Here is a 27,930-nt window from a genome sequence, read left to right as displayed (position 1 = left end):
AGAGAGCGCTGTAACTCTAAAGGGAGGGGGAAAAACACTTCATCACATAGTTACAACAACACAATGTATCTTGCACTAGATTATCCAGTTCCTGACCCAGGGTCAGACAGAGCAAGTTGTACGTCTTCACGGCGATGGTTTTACAGCTATCTAACAGGTGAAAAAGCAGGACGTTCCACTGAATGATTACCGCAGAAAGCTGTTGTCACTGCTCTTCTTCAGAGAGGCCTTCTGAGAAAGGAATCAGAGTAATTTAACAACACAGGAACATTCCAAAAAAGATGTAACTAAACAAATAAAAGCATATAAGACAAGAACATTATAAAGGTATATAAAACAATTAACATTTGATAATCCAATTTACCTAACATAACCTTAATCAAGCCTATGTTTAACCCAGTAGAGTAATTTGGCTTCAGACGTCATACAATCGTTATGTAGAGCCAGGGTATACAGTTGGACTCTATAGTGGTCTCACAGGTTTGATAGAGGAAATGAGGGAGCAAACTGTGTCATGAAGATCAAGGAACATGGCGGACAGGCTATGGATAAAGTTGGGGAGAAGTTTAAATCAGGGTTAGAATAAAAAGCAATAATTCAGGCTTTGAACAACTTGTAGAACTGCAGAGAAACTGTAGATATCCAAAGCTCAAATGGGAGAATGTGTCAGTAGGACATCATCCTCAAACAAACAAACAATATAAAGGGCCTTTTTCTGTTAAGATGGCCCAATCAAAGCCCAAACATTCATTTAAGATCGTTTTAATACTTCACTTCTGAGTGAATACTTTAGTACAAATGTGTATTTGTTAAAATTTGTGTCTATTTTCTCTCAATGTCACAGTTAAATAACACTTTGCTTAAGAAAATACATTGATGTTTTTGATTGTAAAGTGACAAAATGTGAAAACATTCTGCGGGTTATGAATATACGTGCAAAGATCTGTGCATCCAATCGCAGAGGTTTACAATAATACTAATCGAGAATGAAGGCATTTTAAGCCGATTGAATAATTTGCTTATTTTCTCTTGTGTCTTGTTCTGCCTTTTGTGTGCAGCTTTGCAGTTTTCAGCACCTGGAGGTGAACGACAAACACAGTGATGCCTGGTTCCCATGCACCGCCCAGTCTGACACAAATAACGGCCTGGAGCACTCTTACTGGATAAAGGTATGCGCATGGTACATGTTTACCCATCCGCTGAGTGACTGTGGGTGGCTAATCTACCTTTAACAGCTTTCCACTATTTCTTACAATAGACTGAAGGGATTGTTGGCTCAAACCTCTGCACACGCACATATTTTTACCGTTCTAACAATTACATGATTCATACCATGCCTTAGTAACAATAATTGCATATTTTTCAGGTCAATGGTAAATCGCAGGTTCTAATGATGTAGATAATTAGAAGTCATGACTAACTCCCTACTTATTCTCTATTTACATTGTGTCCTTGTATTTCTTTGCTCAGAGGACATTAATCATCTGAATCCCTTTAGTAGCAATCACTGGCTTTGTATTAATAGTATAAAGAAAAACCAAGTGTTATATAATTAACTCATTCTTCTTAATTAGAGAACAAAAAGTTTCCTCTGTTTTTCCAATATGGACAGATGAAAGAATAATTGTTACAAAAAGGTTCAGAACTGGATCTTTAATCATAATATAGTTCGTCTTTATAATTAGAATCCTTTTATTAAATGCTGGAGGATAATAAATACATTACTAATGAATACGAATACTTCAAATATAATACAGATTTCGTTCTCATTAAAAAGGCATTAATGAATAAAAGGTACTTGCTATTTAGACAGAAACTGATTGAACAGCATGCTCAGCGTTTTATTCAGACAGTCTAGTCCCTTGCAGAAGTATTCCAACTCCCTGAAATTAAATTGAACAAACCTTGTTTTTCACTGTGCTAATGAGTCCAAAGCTTATTTTCTAGATGGGCCTCTGGCGTTAGTGTTGCTGCTGAGCTATCAGTTAGCTCTATGACGGAGCAGCAGCAGAAAAGATGGAAATTTAAACTTGTGAAATTGGCTAAAGGGGTTTGCAGTGGCTCAGAGGTTTTGTTTAAATAGTACTGCACAGAGCTAACTCTGAGCTTTCTGAAAGTCCAGCAGATTCTCAATCAACAGCCACATATCAGACTGACTGAGGAAATGAGGAAAACAGTGTCGGTTTGCCACAAGCCATGAGGGGACAAAGCAAACAGTTGGACAGAGTTGCAGTCGCTGGATCTGATGCACAGTGCCATGTGTGGTAGAAACCTAACATTGCATATTAATCTAATCAAACCCTCCCTACTGTGAGACACGGTGGTGGCAGCACCGCGGCTCAATTGCCGCCTCTAACAGTCTTTTGTTAGAGCCTGCAATGACGACTGGGGCAGAGCAGGACTTTTCCACACAAAGCCGATATGTAGCCGGATAGCTGAGAAAAGTAATACAGCTTTATGCGTTTGGGTCTTTCATTCACATGAAAGCTCAGTTTCATGGTAATAAGAACAACAACAACTCCAACCAATGTGAAGATTTGAGAAAACTCCATATTTGTGTTTGTATGTATACAAAGGAAAACCGAGATTTAGGGTCCCGCGCATTACAGCTTGAGTCAGATAATGCACCAATATGTCCACATGCTTACTTTGACATGATTCCCACTTGACATCGTCTTGTATTTTAATAACTTTATATTCTAAAACGCTATTTAAACCTCCTGATGCCATCTTTAATTCCTACCAGGAAGTTGTGCTGTTTTGAGGGTCATAGGTCTTTGATTTGCGCTACACTGTCCCCTATGGGTTGAGCATGTTCAAAACAGCGCACAGTGGCGTATTTGAGTAGGTTAATGTGGATGAAATCTTTTATGAAACTGATCCAGTGTGTATGATTTCTATCATATGTTTTCTAAATGATGGGGCGGACATACTTATTTTTATAAAGATCTGGCTACGAGTATACAAGGCCTAAATCTTAGTCAACTGTGAGAATGAAAAGCCACAGTCAATATCTAAATTCAATTAAGAATGAAACTTGAAATCTGAAGTACTTATATCCTCTCCATTTAATATGACTGAACTTCAACTAATTTGCGAGGAATTAGCAAAAATATGAGTCTGTAGTTGTCCAGATTTGGCAGAGATACAACGAGTTTAAGATGTTACTGCAGTGACAGTTCCACAAAGTTTGATGTTGGGAAACTGAATGCAAATGAATACAAACTATTTTAGATTTTATTTGTAAGGTAATAGTAAAAAACCCCAAACAAACTGAAAACCATGCATCATGTTATCACTTTTCTTTCATTTCCCAGTTTTGGATGGATCCTAAAACATGTGAAAATGTGATGGATAATTCAGACGTTTGTCTACTTTATGCATATATCTTTTTGTTTTTTAACAGTTTCATGTTTCCACCACCACAGTTAATATAATCAGCGGTATGGTCCTGGATTTAGTGCTGGCCAGCTGCTCGTTTCACTGTGAGCTCTCACAACCTTGTCTGCTTTTCCCTGGACTGCAGGGTCCTCTACAATTTTGGTTCTTTCCTTATTTGCAGATACTCAGTCATGTTTATCCTTTGTCTCATCATTTCCACTACTTTGTTGAATGTCTCATCTTTCCACCGCTGCTCTTTTTTTATGGAGGCCCTCTTTATCAGACACTTCCCTGGAGCCTCAAGGCTCAAGGCCATCTTGAAAATCCTTTATTAGAGCACCTGTGTCTGCCAGCAGCTCTCCATGAAATATCTCCTTTTCCTTTAGGTTCCTTCTGTCTGAAGGAGCTCCCACGTCTAAAATTTCAGGTCTGGCTGTCTGAAGAGCATCTCTCAGCCTTTCACTCTCATCTTTCTCCGCCAGCTCTATAAAAAGAAGCTGTCTCAATTAGCTGTGTTTGTTTGGAAGAACCTTCGCTTTTCTACGAGGCTCTTAACGTTTTCTGAAAGTAATACGCTTACTGAATTCCTTTGAGGATGACACACAAAGTCTGTTGACTTCAAAAGGAGAAAACTCCATGGTGTCTTCAGAAAGATGAGGACTATAAAGTCAGTCTTAATTTATTTCTGCCATATTGTCTTGTAACTCAAAGTAATCCACACAGCTAGGAAACTTGATTTTGTTTGGCAAACCTCATTGTGTTGAAAGATCCAGTGATGACCTGCTCACACCGTACTGTCAGGGCAGGGTGACAGTTTCAACATATATGTAAAGAAAAAATATATCTTTTTATAAAAGTTACGAACTGCAGCTTTAAAGCGAATGCATATACGGATGCATTCACCATCCACATTCACCATATATATATGCTTATGTCATATTTCTGCCTCAGGAAAACAGATTCTTGTGACTTATTAATTCAAAGTGTCAAGTTTCATCAACTTACATAAGTCAAGTATCAATGAGAAACATCCCATATTTACATTTAATTCAAAGGTATTGCTTGTAGGGCTGCACAGTGTATCTGGAGTAGAATCATTTCTAATATATGTTAAGAGTTCACAAGTTGTATTTGTCTTTCTAAAGCGATATCTAGCCAGTCGGACATAATCTCACAGCAGCAGGAGCTCACACGGGTCATAAATGACATTGCCGAAAAGTCTAGAGGACATATAGAGTAGGAAGCACAGATTAGAAGGAGAGGAAATAAAAAGACAAGCATACATCACACCTGATATCGTCATCGACATATTTACCAATATTACCACCATCAGAATTTTATAATATTGTGAAACCCTCATCGCCTTACCGATAAGGCTTTACTCATCTTTACCAGCTTTGCCAATAAATACGTTAATTTCTGCATAAATAATGAACACTAGACCCACATCTGATATTTTAACCAACCAATCAACTACTAATGACTTATCTCTACATGGTTTCCTCATCCTGTTGTGGTTGTACCACTGGACCAGGTGGGGTTCCTCCATCCTGGTGTGGCTGCTTCTGTTATGGTTTACATGGCCTCGGATGGTTCGTTGTCTGGGGAGCCATGGAGGAGGACAGTCACCATTCTCCTATCTGATGCAAACGGCAAAAATCACTCATTAGGTACTGATCTTTATTTTGATTTATTTATTTATTTTTTTGCTTGCTGCATGACACAGTTGTGCTGTTGACCTTAATTATATTGTATTCCTGGGATTAAAATCAATCATAAATCGGCACATTCATCTGAAACCTCTCCGTCTCCCCAGGCACGCACGTCCCCTCATGCTACCGAAACCCACTGGTGGTGAATGTGACCCACGACCTCTCTCAGCCCTTCTTCCTCACATCCACCGTTATCATCCTCTTCTCGTCGCCCTCTATGGCAGTGAGAGCGGTGGCTCTGAGGACCTCCTGCCACTTCAGCACCTTCGCCCTGACCGGGTGCGCATCAGAGGGTGGGCTCTCCCACTACTACCTACTTAACACATAAACACACATACATACACACCCGCACACACACGCACACGCCTACACACACACACACAAAGAGTTGTTTCGTACATCTCTTTGAAAAAAAAAACAAAATCCAAACTGTTCTAAAATATTTCAAATTTACAAATCCAATAAATACAGATAATTTAGCTTTTTTAGAAACCAAGAGTGAGATATGTGAATATGAATCCTGGCTACAAAAAAAATAAATAAAAAAATCCAAAAAAAGAAAGGTTTATGTAATACAATGCATGTATATCACCCTGTAGATATACATACATCCTCTTTATAGATCTGTTGTCCAGAACCATGGAGTTTCTGACTGATCTAATTTAAAGAGACAGAAGCAGGGCTAGAATTTTTTTGTGTTTTTTCTGCTTCTCATTTCTCTACGTCTCTCCATGTCCTCCCTTCACCTGTGCAACAGTTGTCTGCGGCAGCCTTGTCAGATTGACAGCTGCAGTCCTCCGCAGTTGAAGCACGCCTCCATCAGGTAAAGCACCAAACCGCTAGCGAGCTAAAACAACAAACACCAGGACTGCCTACATACTGGCGTTTGTCTCTGTAGGTGTACAGGTGGAGGGGAAGCCTCCAGTTGCTCGGTGAAGTGTCACCGTGGTTACAGCATCACTGTCCTCAATGGCAGGGGCACTCCACCACGCCAGGTAAAATCCTTTAAATGTCTCCAGACTTCCAACTTATATATTCAGTCATCCATTTTGATACCAGTGAGTACTAGCCAGACACTGGATTGACTTTATTTTGCATCCAAATGCTGAACTGACCTAAGCCTGAAGTAAACGATGAAGGTTTTTAATGATTTGTTTGCCATATTTCATTTCTTTTCAACAATTTATGGTGGATCATTTGTTACAAAGCAGTTCTGTCACTGGGAATCTGTTCTGTATCATTCTGTGCACCGTTTCTTTTTTTACTTGACATTAAAGCTGGAATTCTCAAGGAAGCAATTTCTAGGAAGAAAAATATTATTTCTTGCTACTTCACATTGATTCCTCCAAACATGTTTCTTGTTACTTAGTCTCAAACTCAATCTTCCTCTGCTCTGAGCAGAACACTTGTCAACAGAAATCACTCATGGTAGACGGCATGTATTTTGGAACAGGGGTTTCTTTCATCATCAGTCAATGTTGATGTTAAACTCACTTCGCTGTGGATGGTCACACCGGTGTTCAAACATCTTCCAGTCATCACCTTTTGAGGTTCCTAGAATCTTCTGGAAAGTCTTTCCCCATTTCCTTTTTTTCTGAGTTAACAGCTTGAGTCAGATGAATGAAACTTTAATACTGATGTGTGTCCGAAATGGAAATGATATCAAACACATATCAGACCTGGAGTAGATAAAGCAGACTACTACCTTACCTCAACTATATCGACTTAAAAGTAGTCTGTGCCAGTAAACCAGCACACTTTATGAAAAGACGAGTGGTCAATATTTTGATCTCTTCAAATGTATTTGAATTTTTTTCTGCAACTTCATAAGAAACATTTATCAAAGTATTGATGGGGGTTTATTTATGTAATCGAGCCTGAATGTATAATCCCTAGTGCGCCTAATTCATCTTTCTTAAAATTCATTGAAGCTATTTATTATATAATTATTCCAACCTTGAAAAGGGAAATGGGTTTTTAAAAGCCCAAGATAAACATTCATTTGAATGATGAGTGAATAAACTTCTGCCTGAGACCGTGTTGCTTTTTCTGTACATGATTACTCGTTCGTTTTTTCTTTTTTGTTTCTGAAGAGCAATTTTCTTCTTTCTTCATCGCTTTCTTTCTCCACTTCCAGAGAACCATAGAGCTGGACTGTTTTCGGGGTTCGTGGGATCGTGTTGTCAGCTGTGAGCCTGTGGACTGTGGCCTTCCTGATCAGTCTCATGTTTATCACGCCATATTCAGCTGTCCTTGGGGAACCACCTTTGCCAAACAATGTTCCTTCACCTGTGGACCCCCAGCCATATTACAAGGTGTTAGCAGGATTTTATTGCATGAATTCATAAATAGATCTGAAATAGTTTATTTTTATGATATTACAAGACATTTATTGTAGTTAAAATTATATTTTGTATTACTAAAATTCAGGGTAACCCCTTACAGAAATATGTACACGAAAGAGTTGATGTTGCAGTTCATCATCAGGCAAACATGTCATATTTTTAGGTTGAAGACAACTGTTTGTTTGTCTACTTTGTACTGCAGCTTCCAAAAAGCTTGGTCATACTAAATATGCAAAGCCAAACCTGTCTGCTGAAGGGAAATAGGTGTCATTTACAAACACTTTTAATTTATGGCTGGAAAGTCACTGGAACATTTTGCTCTTCAGAGCCATTCCTTACGTCAACAGAAGGACTTTATATTTCTATCCATAAATATGTAGAAATACTTAAAATTTTGGCTTTTGGTTCAAGTAAACACATTTAAAGGTCATCATGCATCACTTAACAGGAATGTTTTCCAGATCAGCTTCTTATCAACGAAACAACTGCGTGGCTTTTACCTAGTTTGTCAGGTATATGTTGCTAAAGATCGACTACATTTTATAGAGACCATAAAACATTTTCAACTTTAGAAGTGTTAAAACATTCATGATTAGTAAGGGGGAGGAAACAGATCTGAGCAATTATAATTCTACACAAAGTTAGCACTTGATTTTCTCTGTGTTGCTAAATCCAGACACTGTTTATTTTCTGAACTTTATTGAGTTGTTGATGTATATATGGGGATTAATGTGCTACAAAGTGCCAATATTTTCAGCACACCTTGGATGGTTATGATGTTTTTTCACTTTTTCTAAGCAGCAACATTATTCTTTTTTTTTTTTTTTTCAAATAATGTAATGAAGGTCTTTTATTTTCTTTAGTCTTAGTTAAAATAACTGCTCTGATAGTCGAAAAACATCCCAGAAAACATGCAACAACAGACTAGTAACGGTTAAGGAAATTTCTTGTACTTGTACTGTATTTGCATTTATTTTTCATGTAGTAAGGTAGTTTTGCGTGTAATGCTCTAAACTTATGTTTGCTTTATCAGTGAAGTTCAGAAAGCATCCAGCAGGAAATTATTTTTGTCTACTTTACAAACAGATACGGTCATGAAATAAGTGGGAAAATGAAAATAACATGACTACACATATAAAAACCATAAGAAACTTTACCAACCTGTGAAAATATTGTCCTCTTCCTGTTCCTCCTTCTCTCCATCTCTTCTTCTCCCGCCCCCAGGTGACAGTGATAGGTTGGTGTGTTTGGAAGACGGGCTGTGGTCTTTCCCAGAGGCCTACTGCAAGATTGAGTGTCCGGAAGCGCCTAACATTCCCAGTGCCAGACTCCTCACAAAGGACTGTCTGGCTTCAGGACACGATGTCGGGTCCTTCTGCCGATACCGATGCAGCCCGGGCTTCTACGTGGTTGGGAGTCTCAAAAAGAAGAAACCAAAGTTGGTAGCTTGAGATGGAAATCAGTTCAGGGTTGTTGTTTTTTTCTATACACTTCATAATTTGTCTGAGATATATTTATCAGTTTCAAAAGGTGTATATTTTGTTTTATAATTTTGGTAAAATTAAACAAATTTAAGGCTTACTGACACAATATTCATTGCACACTGCATAACACAGTTGTTATTTTTGATTTACTGCTTCTAGGAACAAACTTCAAACAAACAGTTCAAGGTACGGTACCTTTTTGAAGGTACGGTGCAATTTAGTATTCTTTACTTGCCTAATAGCAAACATCCAACCAGATGTGCTTGCATGAAATTGCCATAAAACTATACATTTTATAGATTTTTTTAAAGAACCATTTCTTTATGTATCATTTAATTGGTTGGTGCTTTTATGAGTTACACCTTGCGTAAACAATTTTACAACCCAGGATGCTTTATTAGTCCAACATGTAACACTGACCATGAGCAGCCATTAAACAGCCCTAAATGGCATTTTTCATTTTTACTTTAAAAGGTAAGCCATTATTAACAGACATTATAACACATATTTTTGCTTTGACACAGTGTAGACAGGAGATCCATTTTGCTGCTAAATAAAAACAGCCATGTTTTTGTTATTAAATCACCAAAACTTTAAACCAACAGTCTTGACTTTGTTAAAATAAACCTCAAGGAATCTCAACAGGCTTTTATTGCTGCACTTAATGGGGCGTTTGATATTCTATTTTGAACATGTGATGCAGCGTGGTGTTCATTCAGTCAACGTTTTCTCAGAATTTCACACACGACTTCAATTTATACTGAAAATTTACAGCCTTGCAAAAATATTTAACCCTTTCAGCCTTGAATTCTTGTGCAATTTATTGGAATTTCATGTGACACACCAATACAACATGGAGCTTAGTGGATATCTCTGTTGCCTTGCAGCCTGTGTTCAAATCCTGACCGGGGGTCTTTCACTCCATTCATGTGTGGGTTTTCTCCGAGTTCTTTGGCTTCCTCTCAAAGTCCAAAACCACCACTGTTTCTTTAACTGGTCTCTATAAATTGCTCTTATGTAAGAGTGTGTTTGTGCATATTTGGCAGTCGTGTGTTGCCCTGTGATGAACTGGCAACCTGTTCAGGGCAGACCTGGGTGACAATGGTTCATGAGGTTTGTCCTTTAACTGGTGGGTCACCAGTGCGAGCCCCCACTTTGTCTGTCTCAGGCAAACGCAGTCAAAGCAGTAATTAAGTCAAAACTGTACTAAAACTATGTACATTTTGCAATTAAGGTAAAAAAAAAAAGCCTTCTTTGTTTATTAATATGTTCTACCCAGAACTTCTCTTGGGTCACCTAGTTCAAATTCTGTAAAGAAAATCCTCCATTAAGCACCTTTTGTTATCCAATTATTCATTTTTAATCCAAAAAAAATTATCTACACTGTATTGATAAGTCGAGCAGAAAGACCTGAGCGACAGTGAAGGAATGCTGCTATCGGTACTCTCCCAATCTGGTATAGACTCATTTTTAGATTTTGAGTGCATGTTTGTTAGTTTTTTGTCTACTTTGTTTCTTCTTCTGTTCTTACTATAACATTAATTACCCTTTTCCATCCAAATAAACCTGAACTGACCTAAAACAGGTCAGTTTTAGTTTGACAGCAACAAAAATATATATGTGCTTTTTTATATAGTGCATGGAAATATTTAATTCCAGGAACGCTTTCTCTTCTTCTCTGCAGAAAGTACTTCAAATTAGAGTGCCTGGAGGATGGACAGTGGGAGGAAAATGCCTGTGAGCCAATATCCTGCCCACCTCTTCCGGACGTCTTCCAGGGCATGTACACCTGCACCAATGGCCTGCGCTACAACACCCGCTGCACCCTGCAGTGCCCGGACGCCACAGAAAATGTAAACTTTCTTGTCTAGTACGATGAAGAGCAAGTGTTGCTCTCTGCAGAGCATTAATTGTGTATTTCCGCCTGTTTGATTGTTCTAGAGTGAAATTCGCTGCACTAAGGATGGTAAGTGGACGGCGGAGTTTACTATGTGCTCCACGCTCCAGGGTTCCTGCTCTGCTCCCCCCAATCTCAACTACATTGAGTACAGCTGTGACCAGGGGATGAATATTGGTGAGTCAAACCAGATCCTAAAGCTGCAAGTGTTAATTATTACATGAATGCACCTAAATAAATGTATTCCCTTCAAACAAATGGTTTCTTAAAAATCAACATTTTCAGACTATATTCTTGGGTTTAGAACAGCATCTTGTCAATACCCAAGTCTGTTTGTTCTGACACTTGAAGTACTTCCAGTTTTCTGAACAATTTCTGTTTCAGATTTTAAGTAATTATCCAGTTCATGCTATAAAAACTTGGTCCAGATTCCATTATAAATATCAGGAGAAAAAAAAAATCCAAGAAACATCTGGAAAGATAACTGTTTTGATAGACTGAAAGACAAGAAAATTTGAACAGAATCATAAATCAGACCTGACAATATTTATAATCAGGCTGGATTTAGAGTCTCATGGGCATCAAGAAGTCACTCCTCTCAGTGGGCCAACAATAATAGTCAAGAGTTGAAGTTTGCGCTTTCAAGCGACAACAGAGTGAAACAAAAGGGAGGGCGATGGGGATGAGATACCCCCTCTGGGTGGTAGGCCTTGTTAAGTGAGATACTTCATTTTCTCTGGAGCACAAATTCATTGATATTTTTATTTCATTTATTTTTTTCTCTATGAATTATGATAATTTGTTAAGGTAACATACTTTGGAGAATTACTCATTTTTTTGGGGCAGCATTTTATGTTTTTGTACCGGAGGAGAACATGACCTGAAAAACTGCTTTCCAGGCGACATGTGCTACCCTACATGTGTTGTTGGTCTGGACATGGTTCTGCACGACCCGGTGGTTCTGTCCAATGATACTACACCCACCACCTTGAAGCACTGGATGCAGCCTACCACAGTACAGGTGAGTCACTTTTACTACTGAATCTAATTTTGTTGGCCTCTTGTTCTATGCTTTTCTTCGTGCAGCCGGTCTGTGCGCTTTGCTATTGAATAAAAACTTTTACATTTTTATCTTAAGCCTAAAAACGCAAACTGTGCTGTTCTTACTTGGTTAATCTTACACTCCCACGGCCTCAGTAGCTCAGGTTTTTAAGCTAGACTGGTCCATCTCCATACTTTAAAATCAAAGACTTGCAGTTTATTGTGATATTTCTGACTTTAGGCTATGCAGAATTTACATGCAGTGCATTTGGAAATAGATTTATCCCAACGATTTATCTACCTATCTTCAGGTTAATGGTTTTGTTTTAAAGCAGAGGAGGAGAGGGATCAAAACGCTGTAAAAATCAGTAAACAAATCTGACCTCATTTATGTCCAAGTATAGTTTTCTTCCTAATGAAGCTGGAGGTGGTGAAACAGCAGAGCTAGTAGCTTTTTACTGGTTTAAACAACAATTGTGGGATTGCGGTTTTGCTACCATTTGGAAAGTTGTGATAATTATTACTAAACTGTGGTTGTTTTTGCCCGCTCGCTGCCAAGCAACTTATCCTGGATGCCGTGAAAGTTGATCCACTGATAAACAGGTCTGACTTTCAAAACACTCATCAGAATGAATAATTTATGCAAACATCTGGTGCTCTGAACAACAGCGGCAGCAGCGAGGAAACTGTGCTCAACCCTAATTTAACTTTACTGACAATTACCAAGTTTGTTCACGACATAGATAATGGAGGTGAGAGACAACAAACACAACATAAAATTAGAAACTTTTTGTCCAAGACAGAAAATGCATTTGATGTGAACAACCACTGTGCACTTACATTTAAGATGATTATTTTAATATTGCAAGAGAAATCTATAAAGCCACTAGCAGATCGTTAACTAGTTTTCTCCCACAATTAATTATTTAGCCCTGACTTGCTTACCTGTCCTTGTACCTGACTATACAGAGCTCTAGCTGCAGCTGGAGGTTTACCCTCTTTCCACCACCCTCACTACTCCCAGGGCTCAAAAAATTGGACGGGAACAAATGGATACATGCAAATATGTTTTATATCAGATATTAGATTTAATCCTAAAGAGTTTTCTTGAAAATACTTTAATTCCCCGGCGTGCCGGCTAATCACATCATAAAATCCGTCTTGTGTGTGTAAATGCTTGTTTGATTTAGTTCAAGTGTTTTTGTATTACTGGAAATCATAGGGAGATAGCGCGGGTAAACGTTTCAGTTGACGTCAAGCCTTTTAGGAACTGCACACATCTCCAAAACATACAGTGTATACAAGTGTGCGAGAGAATGGAATGTCGGGTCCAGGGTCTGAGTTGCTGCGCTTGTTTTGCTCAAAAGGAGGATCATGTTACCCAATATCATATCTGAGAAATCACTTCTGCGCTGATGTTGTTGCATGCGCTGCTTCGCTTTTGCCTCACTTTTGGGTGGTCAGTCAGCCAGCCAGCCTGTTTGTCCTCCTGTGCCAAGGTTAAATACTTGCACTGAGGTCTGATTACTTACGCCATATCTTTGGCGCTGCTTAGCAATTTCAAGGCATTGTGTTATCTTGAAAACTTCAGAACCTGGTCTTTATTGCGATGTCAGGCTGCACAGGAAAGTCTCCGGGGAGGATACAGTTTCCTTATCCATATTTACTAGTCAATCAGTTGTCTGCTAACCACCTTGTAATTTACTGGGGTCAAATAAATAACTCAAGATCTCTGCCTTACAAAAGTTCACAGCAAAAATGTGGGGTCTTTATTCAGTTGAATGATGATAATAATAAAAAACATTGATCTTAATCAAGATTGTACCCAAGCTTTGTTAATTTCTCTGTGATAAAGTCATATAACCAAGGGTGTGTTTGCTTACAGCACCTTGCAAAACTATTCAAACACTTTGTGTTGCCCTCAAGACATTTATCTGAATACATACATCATTAGATTTGAATAAATAATTCTAAAATGTTGTTTCGATAAACAAGCGATGCTTTATGTAAAATACTGAATATATGGATAATGGATACTGGAAGAGGAGCTTCACATTCCAACAGAGAACGATCCAAACCACATTCATGTGTTAGAACGGTCCAGTCAAAGTCAGGAATTGAATCCGGTTTATAATCTTGCAGCAAAACTTCAAAGATGAATCAGGGATGGTAAAGGTATGCACTCTGCACTATTCAGATTTCTAAAAAAGGTTTCTTCTATGTCTTATTTACACACTACTTTGTGTCAGTCAATCACACAAAAATACTTTTGAAATATGTTGAATTTTGTGGTAGAAACATGACAAAATGAAAAGGTTACTTTTGTGAGGCACCATATAGCTATTCCAATACAGATATTATAGTACTGCTTGTGCTGTAACAAATCCTTGTTTTTAGCTGTATGTCATTCCCCATTAATGCCTGTGGTTGTAACTGTGAGCGTCAACATGACAGAAAATCATGTGAACATGTGTTGGTGATTAAATGCTGCGTTGTTCTCCGTAACGAACCCTTTTAACAAATACATTTATACGCATGTGGATTTTTTATTTTATTTTTTAGAGCATAATCTGCACCGGGATGATGAAGTGGTATCCTGACCCCGAAAACATCCACTGTATCCAGTCATGTGAGGTAAGAGCAACAACAGAGGGGGTTTTGGACGAACAAAATCCCTTCTTTTTTTTTTTTTCCTTTTAAACTATTCATTTGCCCACAAAGGCCAACACTGACAGAAAACAATGTTCCATCCAAATTTCAGTCTCGCCGAGGTTTTAAGCTCACAACAGTATCTGTTTTAGAATAGACTGATATTGTTTTGCCAAACACAATGATTCACTGGAGTGGAGTGTGCTTGAATTAGCATTTTTATCTTCTCCTTGTCAAAGATGGGATATTTATAGAGACCCAAATAGTGGAAAACGAAAATGCAATAAAAAAAATGAGACTAGTTTTTATTTTTTCTTGCCTCCATCCACAGTAACGTGGAATTGATCATTTAATAAGTCAGATTGTCCATTTCATTGTTTACCTTTTCCTGCTCTGTTCATGCTGTTATGTAGAGTGTTTTCTCCTTTGTATGAATAAGCCACTTTTAGGAATAACCTCATTAGATGTTGTGGCCCAGCCAGGCTCTTCCAGTAATACCAAACATGAGGCAAAACACGCTCCATTCTTGCTGTCATCACTACTTAAAATACCGGAGCCAGTGTGCAACTTGGTTCATATTTCACAAAGAGAAATCTCATGCTGAAACCGATACCCTCGCACTGCACTTCACAAAAATCCTTTTAAAATATATCCAAAGAGCCTTTCTTCCAGAGAGTCTAGCCTTTGCCAAGTGTTGCCTTGCCTGCCAAGCCTAATGAGTTATCTGATAAAGGAAAATGAATCGATTACTGGGTTAGGTTAGATTTAAATTAATCATTCATCATGACGCAATGTTTTTAAATCTCTGTTTTGGTTTAAGTTTTGTCAGCGTTGTGCATGCTGGAGCTCCTCTATAGGGAAAAAGATAACCTCCTGTTGTGTGACTCTGGTTTCTAAGAAATGTTTGGATATTTCTAGGAAAATCATTTCTAAAAAGTCTGGGAAATGGGTGACAAAACTTGAGTACTTGGAAACCCGATTCTTTCTTTTGTTCGCCAATCTGTCCGTTCGTCCAGCCGACCATTTTTAACATGTTCGTTCGTCCTTCTGCCCGTCCATCTATCCATCTTTATTTCAGTTCATCCATCCAGTTTACCTCCCCTCCATCAGTCAATCCATTTATTCATCAGTCCATCTGTCTATTAATCTGTTCACCTGCCCAGCCGTCCTTTCGTCTGTCAGTTCTCACCATTTTGAGATTTTCTCCTAAAACGTGCACAGTAAAGTTGAAACTGGGTTTGAGAATAAATTAACTATGTGCTGGAGGAAAATAGTGTTGCAGGAATATTTTTGTAACAAAAAAAAAAAAGATATATAAAGCCAATATGAATTCAGTATATCAAGTGATATCAGTGAAAATTTGCCCAGGCTACTAAGCGAGGAAAGCACCTCCATCCAGTCTACAGCTGAACGAGGAGCTCACTAAGCTTCCTGGAATGAAGCACCAATCTATGTATTGCAGGTCATTTTAAATATAGAGCAGTTATTTTATGCTATTGTTTTATTTCTACTATATTGTACAAATAAACTCATCAATATATCAAACTACTCAGTTCTTTTTTGGTTAGAAGTGAAATAAATTTAATGACTCATTATTTTTTTCCTCTCCATATTTTCATGAGCAGGATAGAAGTCACTCTTATGCAACACACTGACGTACATGACATTATTGCTGCTGGCAGATCCTTCTGTAGAAACAGCAGATGTATAAGTATTATACCGAGTCAAGCGCTGAAATTAAATAAGGACATTTGACCCTGAAATCAAAATCAAAGACTAAAAAATCAGAACGGCATTAAAGAACAAAAACATTTTAATTTTGAATGTTCTGCAGCCCGTATGTTTCACGTGAAGCCTCTGGCTTGTTTTTTTGACAAAATCTGTAACATTTGCTTATCACGCTTTTTACCGGTGACATTTCAGCAGTAAGTGTAAATCACCTGAAATCATAAACCCAGGTAGTTTTGATTTGACATTCACCGTCTGGATTCAGAGAAGGCTGAAGCTACGACTGGAACACATAAACTGTTGATGTCTCACGGTATTAAAATATTCGTCATACCTGCCAGCTCTACATTTTCCCTTCAACCTTCCCATGAATGTTGCTAGGCAAAACAATTGCTTAAAACCCACTCCTCCATTACAGCTCCGTAAATTATATCGGACCACATGTGTTGCATGTGATCTGTGCCAGATCTCATCCACATGCCATTGCTCCCTCTCCTTCTCTGTGTGTCTGGATCCACGTTGATAGTGCGAGTCAGCTCAGACTTCTTATCGGTCTTTGTGCGGCAGCCAGAATTTGGAAAAGCTCAACCTCTTAGAAACGGGTGTATCACAGAGAAAAACAACAAAAAAAAGTTTGTTTTGATCCAAGAAGCGTCTTTGAAAACGTGTCTCGACAACTGGAGCAAAACAGTGCAACGCAAGAGAGTAATGGTGAGCCAATTAAATGCATCAGCTTCTGCATCGTTTGACCGGAGGCATTTTGGCAGAGGAGGTGGATAGATGGTTGGTTGCCGCTCGGTTGATAGTCGCTGTGCTGACTGCTGACACCTTCATCACATCGTGGAGCCCTTTTAAAGTGACACCGACATCTGAATTCAATTACAGCTGAGGAAATATTGAAGTGAAGCAGAATTACTCTCTTCTGAGACTGTCCGGTTCATCTGGCAAACCTCGGCTCTGTATTTAAGTGTTTGTTTTAATTGTTGCTATGAAAGGTGAAAAAAAGGTGTATCTCAAAGATAAAAGCAGTCGGAATAATAAATTTAATAAAAAGTAGTGCTGTGTTCTGACATGTTCAGAGCATTTATTACAATAGAAGAAGCCCAGTACTTTGCTGGCTACTTCTGGCCACTTTTTTTTTTTTGACTACTATGATTATGTAAAGACCTCACCAAAGCCTCAGCTCCCTGCAAAATGAGATCTAACTGCAGTAACCACCATAAGTATAACACCAAAATGCTGTTGTGTGTTTTTTTTTAAAGTTGTGTTTCTTGAATAGGCTGATTACGGATGGCGCAGCATGTTTTAATACAAAGGTAACAACTGCCAAAGGAGGAGTAGAGGGCAGTTATATACCTTTTTAAATTGTAACCACATATTTGCGTCATCTGTTTAACCATATTTTTGTTCCAATATGTGGCACAGTTTGGCAGTGTGATCTAGACTGTTTGTTTTTTTTTCCCGCCCGGAGCCTACTATCCCAAAACCGTCTATGCTAGCCTGCAGTATGCATTTCAACTGTGGGTAACAACGCTGGGTTGTTTATATAAATCACAGATGCTGACGCTGAAAGGGAATATCCTACTGTAGGAGTGTTGCTGCTTCAGTAATAAAACAAAGTCCAACCTAGAAGTCCAATTATTTACAATACAACTTTCTAAATTGGTCTTGCATGCGGCTTCTGTGATCTGGATGGGAAGGTGACTAATCACAGCAACAGCAGAGTCCAGGATCCAAACAGTGAAATCAGACTAAAACAACATTGTTCTCTGATTATTTCGGTCCGATTATTTGAGTTATGGTTTGAAAGCAAAATAAAATCAGTCCAAGCGTTGTAGAATGTGCAACTAGCATTGATTTTTGTTGAACTCCACTGGTCCTGACCACCATGTGTCATAATGATTTTTTTTTCTCATTGCAAAATGTATAAACTGTTACTCTGATTACACTTTTTAACATCTCTAGAGTAACTCCAAAACAATTTGACTGACACAAACTTCCGTGTTTCTTCCCAGAGTGCAACAGTAATCAAAAATTACGTCGCTTTTTCCCAGCCTAAAATCCTTTAACGATCCATGGAGATAATGGTTGATTTCATTTCCATGCTCCAACTTAAAGAATTTAAAACCCTAAATTAATTCCTTTTAAGGATTTGTTCCACACCACAAACGTCCAAAAAAAAAAAAAAAGTTGGCTGCTTAAAATCTATTAAAGTTAAATGAACAAAAAGTGTATGGAAGTTTAAAGTGATGACTGAAACAGGACACGGAGGAAAATTAAGCCATTCTGAAATGCTTATAGAGGGAAAACACTATAAGATTCCAACAAAATAGGAACAATAAGCTCTTCCTCCCTACAAGGACCTTTTTCTGGGGTAAATTCCTACCTGAATAATCTGATTATACCTTGGTAGATGCAGCGGAAAAGAAGGGAGGCAAAGAGTGATTCAAGAAAGTTATCCTGGCTCCCAGAAAAGATTCCTCCAGTCAAAGCATGTCTATAGATCATAAAGATTTCTAATTAAAGCCACAGATCACGAGTGAGTGAATTAGGTTTATAAGCCCTGATTTATTGTGTTAACTAAGGTTGATCTGGAATGTTCCCATGCACAGAAAGGAGTTAGTGTGCATTTTATAATAAAGTTTGTAATAATAATAATAAAAAAAAAAACGATGCAGGTGTGGGATTACAACCAACAAAGAAAATAGGTTTAAGAGTGATCATCATCATAGAGACAATAACCTATACGTTTCATTCAAAAATATAAATCCCACTCAGCATTTTTCTTATGTAGTTTCCATGAAGTCTAGCATTTAATTTGATGTTTAGTTCTGCAGTTGGGCTAACGCTCAACAAGCTCCTCAAGTTTCGCCTTAATTGTGCTCGTTAAGCTGAGCTGCATGGTTCAACGGTGTCAACTTCCCCATTCAAAATTACGGATGCGCTGGCAAAGGCGAGCAAAGCTTAATCTTTAGCTTAAATGATACTTTGCCTCTAAATTATATTTCTACATGTCTCTGTTCATTAAGTGTTTCACGTATTTTAATCTTTTTAGCTTTCTTTCTATCCAGCAACCTAATGGGATCCTGTTTTGTTATAAAATATCCAAGTTTAATAATGTGTAAGTCAATTTGTTTAATATTTAATACAATTTACACAAAAACTGTAAAATATTACTTTTTTTTAAAGCCCTTTGTGTTGTAGAATGGCTCTCTGAGAAAACTCAGAGTTTTTTTAATTATCAATTAATCATTAGATGATCAATAAGACCTGTCAACTTTAGATTAACTCATTAATCGGTAACCTCCATCTCTAATTTCTACAAACATTTACAAACTTTGAATCTTTGTCCTTGAAATGTGTTTAAGAGATGTGAATACTTTTTCAAGATGGAAAATTCTCCCTGTCATAAGCGCACACACACCTCTGTACACAGTTTGACAAAATAATAATAAAACATAGGCTCTTAATCATGTAGGGAAAAGTATACATTATTATTATTATTATTATTATTATTATTATTATTTTGACAATGACACGTGATAGCTTGATTCCATTGCTGGAAGCAACTTGACACGATGTCTGCTGCATAAAGAACGATAGTGATACTTGGTAGGAAGAAACATATAAATATATCACCAGTGGAGTGCTCAATAGAATTCCGACTAATGTTTGACATGTGACGATGATAGAGCGTGCACTTCTTGAAAGAAACGGCACTGAGAAGAGGACTACTTATGAAAACTAGATGCGAGCTTGGCTGCTGCGTTTGTCTGTCTGGGGGGGAGTTATTGTGAAAAGATCGCACAGAAACCAGCTGGCCTGCAGTTCCCTGTAGCGGCATCACTCTTCACAGTACTGTGCTTGCCTGTGTGATATGGAGGGCTGGAGGTGGCAAAATTATATAAGTAAGAATACCATAAAACACACACCTGTTAATTAATTAGCTAATTCATTAATTACATGTATAATAAAACGATTAAAAACATTATTAATTCACTACTAAATTCTTTACTACATTAAATTATCAAATAATTCAATACATAAATGTATCATTGCACTAAGAAAAATGCAAAAAATAATTAAATCCATCTTTTTAAATTATGAATTTAAAAAGTTTTAAAGAAAACTTTTATTTTAAAATATATTTAATCATTTCACCGTGTTTTTATTTATTTCATAGCTCCTGTATGGGGCGCAGTTATGAAATAATTTAAATTGTCAGACCCAGTCATCAAAGTCAGTGGACTTAAGTTGATCCTGTGAAATCGATTGCTTTGGTTTGGTATCTCTTTCACGTTGTGCTCAAGTTGGAGTTTATAGTAGATAAATAGAACAGTTTATCAAAGTCATTTAAATCATTTCTCTAAAACCCCGACCTCGAGCCCAGAGTGATTGCAAATTTACAAGAAGTACTTCAGTTATTCTTCACCACACTACTTGAAACTCTTGGACCAGGTGTTGCACCAAATTCTGTGACCAATCCTAGTTTGTAACCACAGAGACCGATTGCATGTATTTATTTGCATGTAAGTATTAAAGACCAGCAAGACCACAGAATACGATGGGTTGCAGAATTTGGTATTACACCCGGGATGGAGTGACAGGGTCTGATTTTGTGGAGTTTGCCTCAAAGCTTGGTCAATAAAATGCCCTGCCTCTCATAGCAACTCTGGACAACTTTTTGGCATTCTTCCGTCTCCGACTTTGAGATTCAGAAAGAACATATTCTTCTTGTTTGCCTGGGTTTAAAAAACAACTAATGATGCATTACCGCCATCCAGTGGTAAGGAAGGTGGAACAAACTTTACCCAGAAAAAAAAGAGTAAAATTTCCTTTCAAACAAATAACTTTATGTCGCAAAAAAATAGTTTCTAGAATCTAATCTTTTTTTTTTTTTTTTTAGATAATTTGAAGTAGTAACTTGGATGGTGCTTTGCTGCCAATGCTAGCATTTAGTCAGAAACAGGACAATTAAGTAGATTTATTTATGCAATAGCTATTTATTTAGGAAAGGTAGGGGATTCACATCGAATCAGGAAATCTGCAGAAATCTTCTCAGCAGCAGCTTCTTTCCATCTTCACCAGTTGCCTCTTTAATCAGCTCACTAAACACAACCAAAATGTACTAGACATTGAATGTATCTCTGCTTATTTATAAAGTGCTAGCATCAGGTCAGCTAAATAAGATGTGAAAAGGCTCCTGTCCTTAATATCCTCTGAGTAAACTGATTTATGATATTGCTCACGCAGGCAGGCCAAAACCAGAAAATATTCTGCATCTTCCCAAACACACAGACTGCAGTTTAAAGGCACTCAAGGTCTCAGGTCATTAATCAGTATACTCAATGTAATGTTTTCTTTCACTTTAGATTTTTTATGCACAACATCTCACTGTCTAAAGGACCACCACAGGAAGCATCGAGCTACATACTAATCAATCTTAAGCATCGCATTTGGCAACTGTCTCCTCTGAAATACTCTGGGACCGCAGCTTTAGTTTATCCTTCCCCGCAGCAGCTTTAAGAGACCGGACAAAGTTAACAGTCTACCTGATTATTTGTTTCTGGAATTTCCTTCCGAAAAAATGGACCCTTGGACTATAAAGACAGACAAAACATCAAGTTCTAACAGTTCTGCCTGAGAGCTTTACAGATACTTTATTCCAAGATAAACTCAACTCCTCTGAGTGAGTTTATAATATATATTTAATGAGAAAGAAATTGCCTAAAAGGTGGAAAAGACACCGTGCCTCTTGGTAGTCTTAGTAGTAAGACTACCACGTTGTTTTGCATTTAAACAATATGGAAAAACCCAGGTGATAAATACCTCTGTGTGGTTCTCATAGGTTAACTCCCAACTTTTTGAGTTAGATGGAGGCAAACGTGTTAGTCTAACACTTCAAACACGCCGTCGCCTTGAGTGACATGATAGGAAAATCAAAAATAAATACGCCAAGAAATCATTAGAAGAAGTCTGAGTCATCCGTAGGAACAATTCCCAGATGCCAGAAGGTGCCACATTCATCTGTTCAAATGTAAAATATGCAAGAACAAACACCACTGAAACGTCCACCGATCAAAACGCTCAGGGAGGAGACAAGATCTCTGCTAAAGATGAGTTTTGGTGTTGAATGTATATTATATCAACCAAACAGTTCACGACAGTTTGTTTCTTATCATCTTCCATTTAAGGCTTGGCTTTTTAAAATCACACATTGATCTTCAGCCCTCTTCAATAAAACCCTCAAAGACGATTATTAGCTAAAAAATGTAGCGAAGAGCTTCTCCTTAATGACTTAAATACGCTTTTCGCCATTGTCTCTTTTCTGCTGATGATCTCAGCTTGACCCGAATGTGGCCTGGTCAAACATTAAAAATGAAAAATGATAAGATTTTGACATAGTCAACAATTTACAATGCAGATATACAATATAAATATGGCATCGGTGTTATTGCAGCTCAAAACATAAACCATCTGGTCTTGATATTGACTTTACAGGGTACACAGCGATCCACCAAGGTACTGCACTACAATTCTGCTAACAAGGAGCCTTGACTGTTTTACTGAACGGGAAATAAGGCCAGGAGATATTGAAGGATGGCTGTAGAATATATGAGGAGGCCAAGCCAAAAATATCAACTGGAGATCCCGGCTGTTCTGCTGGAAGAATTTTATACAGACCTTTGTGGCCCGAAAGCTATAATTCATCCATGCTACCACTTTCCTTAAGATCTTCAGAGGACGGATAAATGTTGGAGATATACTTGGGATTTAAGGGGTGACTATATTTCCTTTTACAACATCCTCCACGGTTATTGGCATGCCGGCATGAGGTCGTACCAAAGGCAAATGGCTATTCTGGGTCTGGACATGATAAAACATGACATAACTCCCCAAAACATCACTGACTTTTCACAACCTCTCACTGGCCCTCGAGCAACTTGGTATCCGGGCTTTTTCCAAGCTTCCTCTAGACTTTGGGACCTTGACTTCCAGGTGGACCTGAAGTTTTGGTTTATGATGGGCAAAAAAAGGACGTAAAGTACCAAACATAAACGCTTACATGACTCTGTGTAATCTGTACGCACTAGGATCAAACCCAATATTACTGATCAAAGAAAAATTATTTTATAGAGTAATGCAACTTCAACATGTGGGACTTCTTTATTGTTTGTTACTACATCTACTGTTGCAGTGAAAAAAAAAAGAAGAAGATTTTTTTGTTTTGCTGCCAGACTTTAAGCTACTTTTATTGGATTTACGTCAATCGCTGCGACTTGGTTTACTTTGCTTCGGAAATCAGATTTTTTTTGTTGAACAAACATCCAGGTCTGGACGGAGGTCATTGTTTGTTTTTCATTGGCCACCCTGTTAAAGCCACCGTTAAACTCACAACATATTTTCAGATATTTCTGATTATGCAGCTTGGATCAGACTTGAAATACTCTGCGTTTATTTTGATCTGTCTCGCTGACATTTTGTCCCAAACAACTTAATTGTATGACGATGTGAGCAACTTCGAGAAAATCTGTTTTCTGGTAAAGTCTTGAGTCATGGTTTCATCTTCTGCCCTCCCAGCTTTTTGTGCTGTGTGAGGTGTGTGTGTGTGTGTGTGTGGGGGGGGGGGGGGGGGGATTGAAATGACAGTTTGCAGGAAGATCGTCTCCTGATTCTTGTTTTTCTCCTGTTTAGCCTTTTGGAGGGGACGGCTGGTGCGACACCATCAACAACCGGGCCTACTGCCAGTACGACGGAGGAGACTGCTGCTCGTCCACACTCTCCACCCGAAAGGTATCAATTTCCCTCCCTTTTAACGCTGTCAGATGTGTTTTCCATCAGATTCTTAGGACAGAGTTTAGTATTCTGGAATCATTATGAAGCTTAGATGCTTAAGCTGCATTCAGACTCAGATTCTTCCTGTTTACAGTTGTAGAAAAGAGTCGGTTTTGGCAGGAGTGCTGTGCTGCGGTGCAGGAGACCTCTGCTAAGCAAATAAACACAGATTCATGTTAGTTTCCTTTCTCCTTTTAGTGGATGTGGCTGTTTGGTCTGTTTAATGTGCTCAGAAACAACAGAGCGGACTTGCTCACATTGTAAAAACACAAGTTTGCACCTATGTACAACTCCCTGCTTCTGATTTTTCTGTCACTAAAAGCTGCATAAGGAATCTAAGAGATGAACTGACTATAGAAGGATTCTTTATGGTTCAGGCATAATACATTCTAGGAAATCGCTGGATGTTTGCTCACTAAAGAAAGTATCTCATTGCAGTAATTGTGCTAAATGGCTACTGCACCTATTGGGTGGCTAGGAGAAATGGTATGAATAATAATGAATGAGTCCAGGTCAAGCAGCGCAGGAAACCACAAGCCATTTGTTCCCTCAGCTGCCCCTGGTTAAACACATTTTTCTTCCTATTTTTCCATGCTTTCATGACAACGTCTCTCCCATGTGGACATTAGGGAAGTCCACCCTCCTCCCCCGCCACTTTTTTTTTCAATATACCCCTTCTTTGGCTACTGTATAGCCACATATTCCTTCATTCGGGGGGCCCTGCCCGTTAACTCGTACGGCCTACAGTTGGCCGAACCTCCACTGTCTCCTTCATGTCCGCAGCACGCCATGACTCACTGGCAGCTCCTTCCTCAGCCGAGCAGGAGTTCAACGAGTCTGTAGCTGCCGTCATAATAAATGAGCTGCCAGACTGCCACTAACTGCTTTTACTTTACTGGAGTACAGAGGGGGAGGTGGTGGTATGGGGGGGTTTCTAAGTGTGGGAGCAGCTAGAGGTGTCTGACGCTCTGCGGTTTCCTCGGCCACTGTAAAACAGCAGCTCAGCAAGCGGGGGTCGTATTTTGAGGAAGTAAGCTCAGTCGGTGGGAGAGTCAGCATCCTGACCGCGACTGCAGCAGAGCTACGGAGCAGGGATTGGGTCTGGAGGAGAGGAGAGGGGGAGGGTTGGTGGGTGTCTTTGCAAAAATTCACCGTTTCTATGGAGTCATGCAGGTGTGACAAATTACAGGCTTCAACACAGGATGGTCTTTTTTCCTCTGCTGGTACTCGAGAAAATGATGCACTGGGTTTCACTCCAGTTTGTTACATTTTTGTTTTATACAAATCTCAAACACACAGATGAGGAGCTAAAATTTCTGCCACTACTGCGTCTTGGAAAACGATTCTGTCCATCAAACCCTTCACATTTTGACACTTCACAAAAAGAAAATGACATGTACCTACATTGGGATGCTTGATGCGGTAAACCAACAGAGTTGTGCATGGATGCTTCAGTGGAATGAAATAATAGGGTGGTTTTGTGTAAATATCTTAACTTTGTTCAAATCCATTTACTCTGATACCCCTAAATAAACACAAGTTTAATTATATGCGAATTAAGAAATAAAATGCAGCTGTTTGGTGAGCAAACAAGATCATGAGACCAACAAACAAAGCATTTAGTTAAACATTGTGGAGAATTTGAAAGCAGAGTTAGCTTATCAACAATATCCTGAACACTAAACAACACATTGAGCTCTGTTCAGTCTTATCATCTATGAATGGAAAAAGTATGGCAAAAAGAAGAGAGACAGAGTTAAACTAAATGGGCGGACAAGGAGAGGAATAGTTAGAGAAACACTGAAGTTGCCCATGCAGGCTTTGGAGTTACATAAATCCATAATTTGAAGGGGAAAATCTGCTGACAGTACAGTTATGAGTTGTGAAATCCACAAATCAGGCCTACAGATAACACGGTATATGTGGAAAAAAACCTAGCATTGCACAAAATCTCCACTGTGAAGCTCAGTGATGACGGTATCATGTGGTGGGGAGGTTTCTCTTCAGCAGGGAACGTTGCCGGAAAATGGAGCTTAATACAGGACAGTCCTGAAACATAGTTTGAAGATGGAAAACGCATCTACCTAGACAAAGACGATAAAAACATGGGCGGAGTTTACAGGGTTAGATTAAAGTGCTAAAACGGTCTAATGGCCCCAAAACACGTTTCAATCTGTGATAGGCGATTCTACGAAATATCGACTCGGTGGAACTGAACAGAAATTGTACGTCAGACTTTTCTAATTTTTATCTGTAAAAACCTCCATTAAACACACTAAAGTTTGTTGTTGAAATCTGAAATGATGTGTAAAAGTTCAAGAAGTACAGTTTCTTTTTTTTCAAAAGGCATTGTGAATGTGCTCCAAGTTCCACGTTCTTTGACTTAATAGGAATCTGTGTGTGTGTGTCTACCAAAGAGACGAAGCAGCAAGGCTTGTTTGGTTCTCATTGCATGCAAAGCCGACTGCTTCTTATTGAAGCTGTCTCGTCATGTGTGCTCTATTTTTCAGTGTGTTGCAGTAAACAGTGGGAGGTAACTTTTACATGCTCAGAAACACCCAAAGGACTTGGCTTTTGTCTGTGTGCATGAAGCAACAGAACCCCGTCCAAAGGTTGTTAAGAAGCTTCAAAAAATGGAGTGCTCTTAGGCTCGCTGGAAGTTGGCATCCCTGAATCAGAATGAAACCGTTAGAGAAATATTTAACAGGAGTGCCAACTCATCTTAGATGGCACTGCTGGTGCCTTCCTGCAGCTTGTTAAGAGCCCTCGGTGAAGACGCTCCCCACCCGAACCATCCACTCTCTCGCACTCTGTAAAGCGGGGCGCAATTAGCAGCGACGTTCGTTACCCTCCAACTCGTACTGCGCGCTGTCATCATCGTTTTTTTTTTTTCCCTCCTCCCTCTGCCTCCCACTCCCCGTTTCTTTTTCCCAGTCTTCCTTCCACTCCTTTTCTCCGGGAGCAAATGTTTATATTTCTTGCAACAGACTGCTTCACGGGGCACCAGAGTTTATTTTGCAACCTGTGGTGATGGCTCGCTTCCTAGACGAGAGCAGGCAGCCTCTTGCTGTTGATTCCTAACATGTGTTCATCCGTTCATCTCCACGGCGGCGCGCTCCTCCCTCCTCCTGAACGACCGACAAGGCTCTCTCGCCGCTCAAAGGCCAGCGTCTGATCATTTGATGTGCTCTTTATCTGCCTTCTGAGGGCTGTTTGAGCTCTCTTTGAAGCCGTGAGGAGAGGTGACGAGTACCGACCCAGATAGCACAGAATGATTGAAACCACATTGAATCAATGTCAGCCAGAAACATTGAATCAACGTTGAACGCTGACATTGAAACAACATTGAAAGTGGTCGGTCACTTGTATGTTGAATCGTTAGGGTTTCAACCATGACTGACATTATATCAACGTTGATTCAACCATCATGTGAACGTGGATCTGCACGCATATTTGTGTTGATTTTACATCGAATCAATGTTGATTCAACACTCATTTGACAAATTTGGGTTGATTTTATATTGAATGAAAGGTAAGGATTTATGTACATTTTTAGGTCTGATAGGTCTACATCATAACATGCCACTAAAAGTTTCTTCACTGGTGTTAAACACACTATATTATTGGCAGATGATGGGTAAACTGCGTACAAAAGGTTAAAAATGACAACATGGGTTTGATATAACATTTTATTTAAGAAAAGAGGGACAGATCTTTAAACATATTTGACTCCTTTTTGACTGTCAAAACAACAGTCTGTTGTCTCCAGAAGAACAGAGTCCATGAAGTTAGTTAGTGGTGGGTGGTGGGGGGAAAGGGGTGTGTGTGTGTCTTTGGTGGGTGGAGGGAAGGGGGTT

General features: G+C 38.9%; 1 protein-coding gene across 1 annotated transcript in view; it reads left to right on the top strand.

Moving 5' to 3' along the window:
- Window positions 1-27,930, top strand: part of pappa2 (pappalysin 2) — a 77,554-nt gene that overhangs the window by 40,059 nt on the left and 9,565 nt on the right. Inside the window, exons 15-26 of the mRNA XM_015056289.1 lie at window positions 1,059-1,169; window positions 4,916-5,051; window positions 5,198-5,372; window positions 5,851-5,916; window positions 5,992-6,088; window positions 7,231-7,408; window positions 8,663-8,876; window positions 10,607-10,775; window positions 10,864-10,996; window positions 11,719-11,840; window positions 14,423-14,494; window positions 23,933-24,031. Coding sequence (XP_014911775.1) covers window positions 1,059-1,169; window positions 4,916-5,051; window positions 5,198-5,372; window positions 5,851-5,916; window positions 5,992-6,088; window positions 7,231-7,408; window positions 8,663-8,876; window positions 10,607-10,775; window positions 10,864-10,996; window positions 11,719-11,840; window positions 14,423-14,494; window positions 23,933-24,031 — 1,572 coding nt within the window. The remainder of the gene's footprint in view (window positions 1-1,058; window positions 1,170-4,915; window positions 5,052-5,197; window positions 5,373-5,850; window positions 5,917-5,991; window positions 6,089-7,230; window positions 7,409-8,662; window positions 8,877-10,606; window positions 10,776-10,863; window positions 10,997-11,718; window positions 11,841-14,422; window positions 14,495-23,932; window positions 24,032-27,930) is intronic.

The sequence above is a fragment of the Poecilia latipinna genome, unplaced genomic scaffold (genome assembly GCF_001443285.1).
Source record: "Poecilia latipinna isolate Pla-1442-1.1 unplaced genomic scaffold, P_latipinna-1.0 Scaffold1372, whole genome shotgun sequence".
In the NCBI taxonomy this organism is placed as follows: Eukaryota; Metazoa; Chordata; class Actinopteri; order Cyprinodontiformes; family Poeciliidae; genus Poecilia; species Poecilia latipinna.
This window is presented reverse-complemented; position numbering and strand designations above follow the sequence as displayed.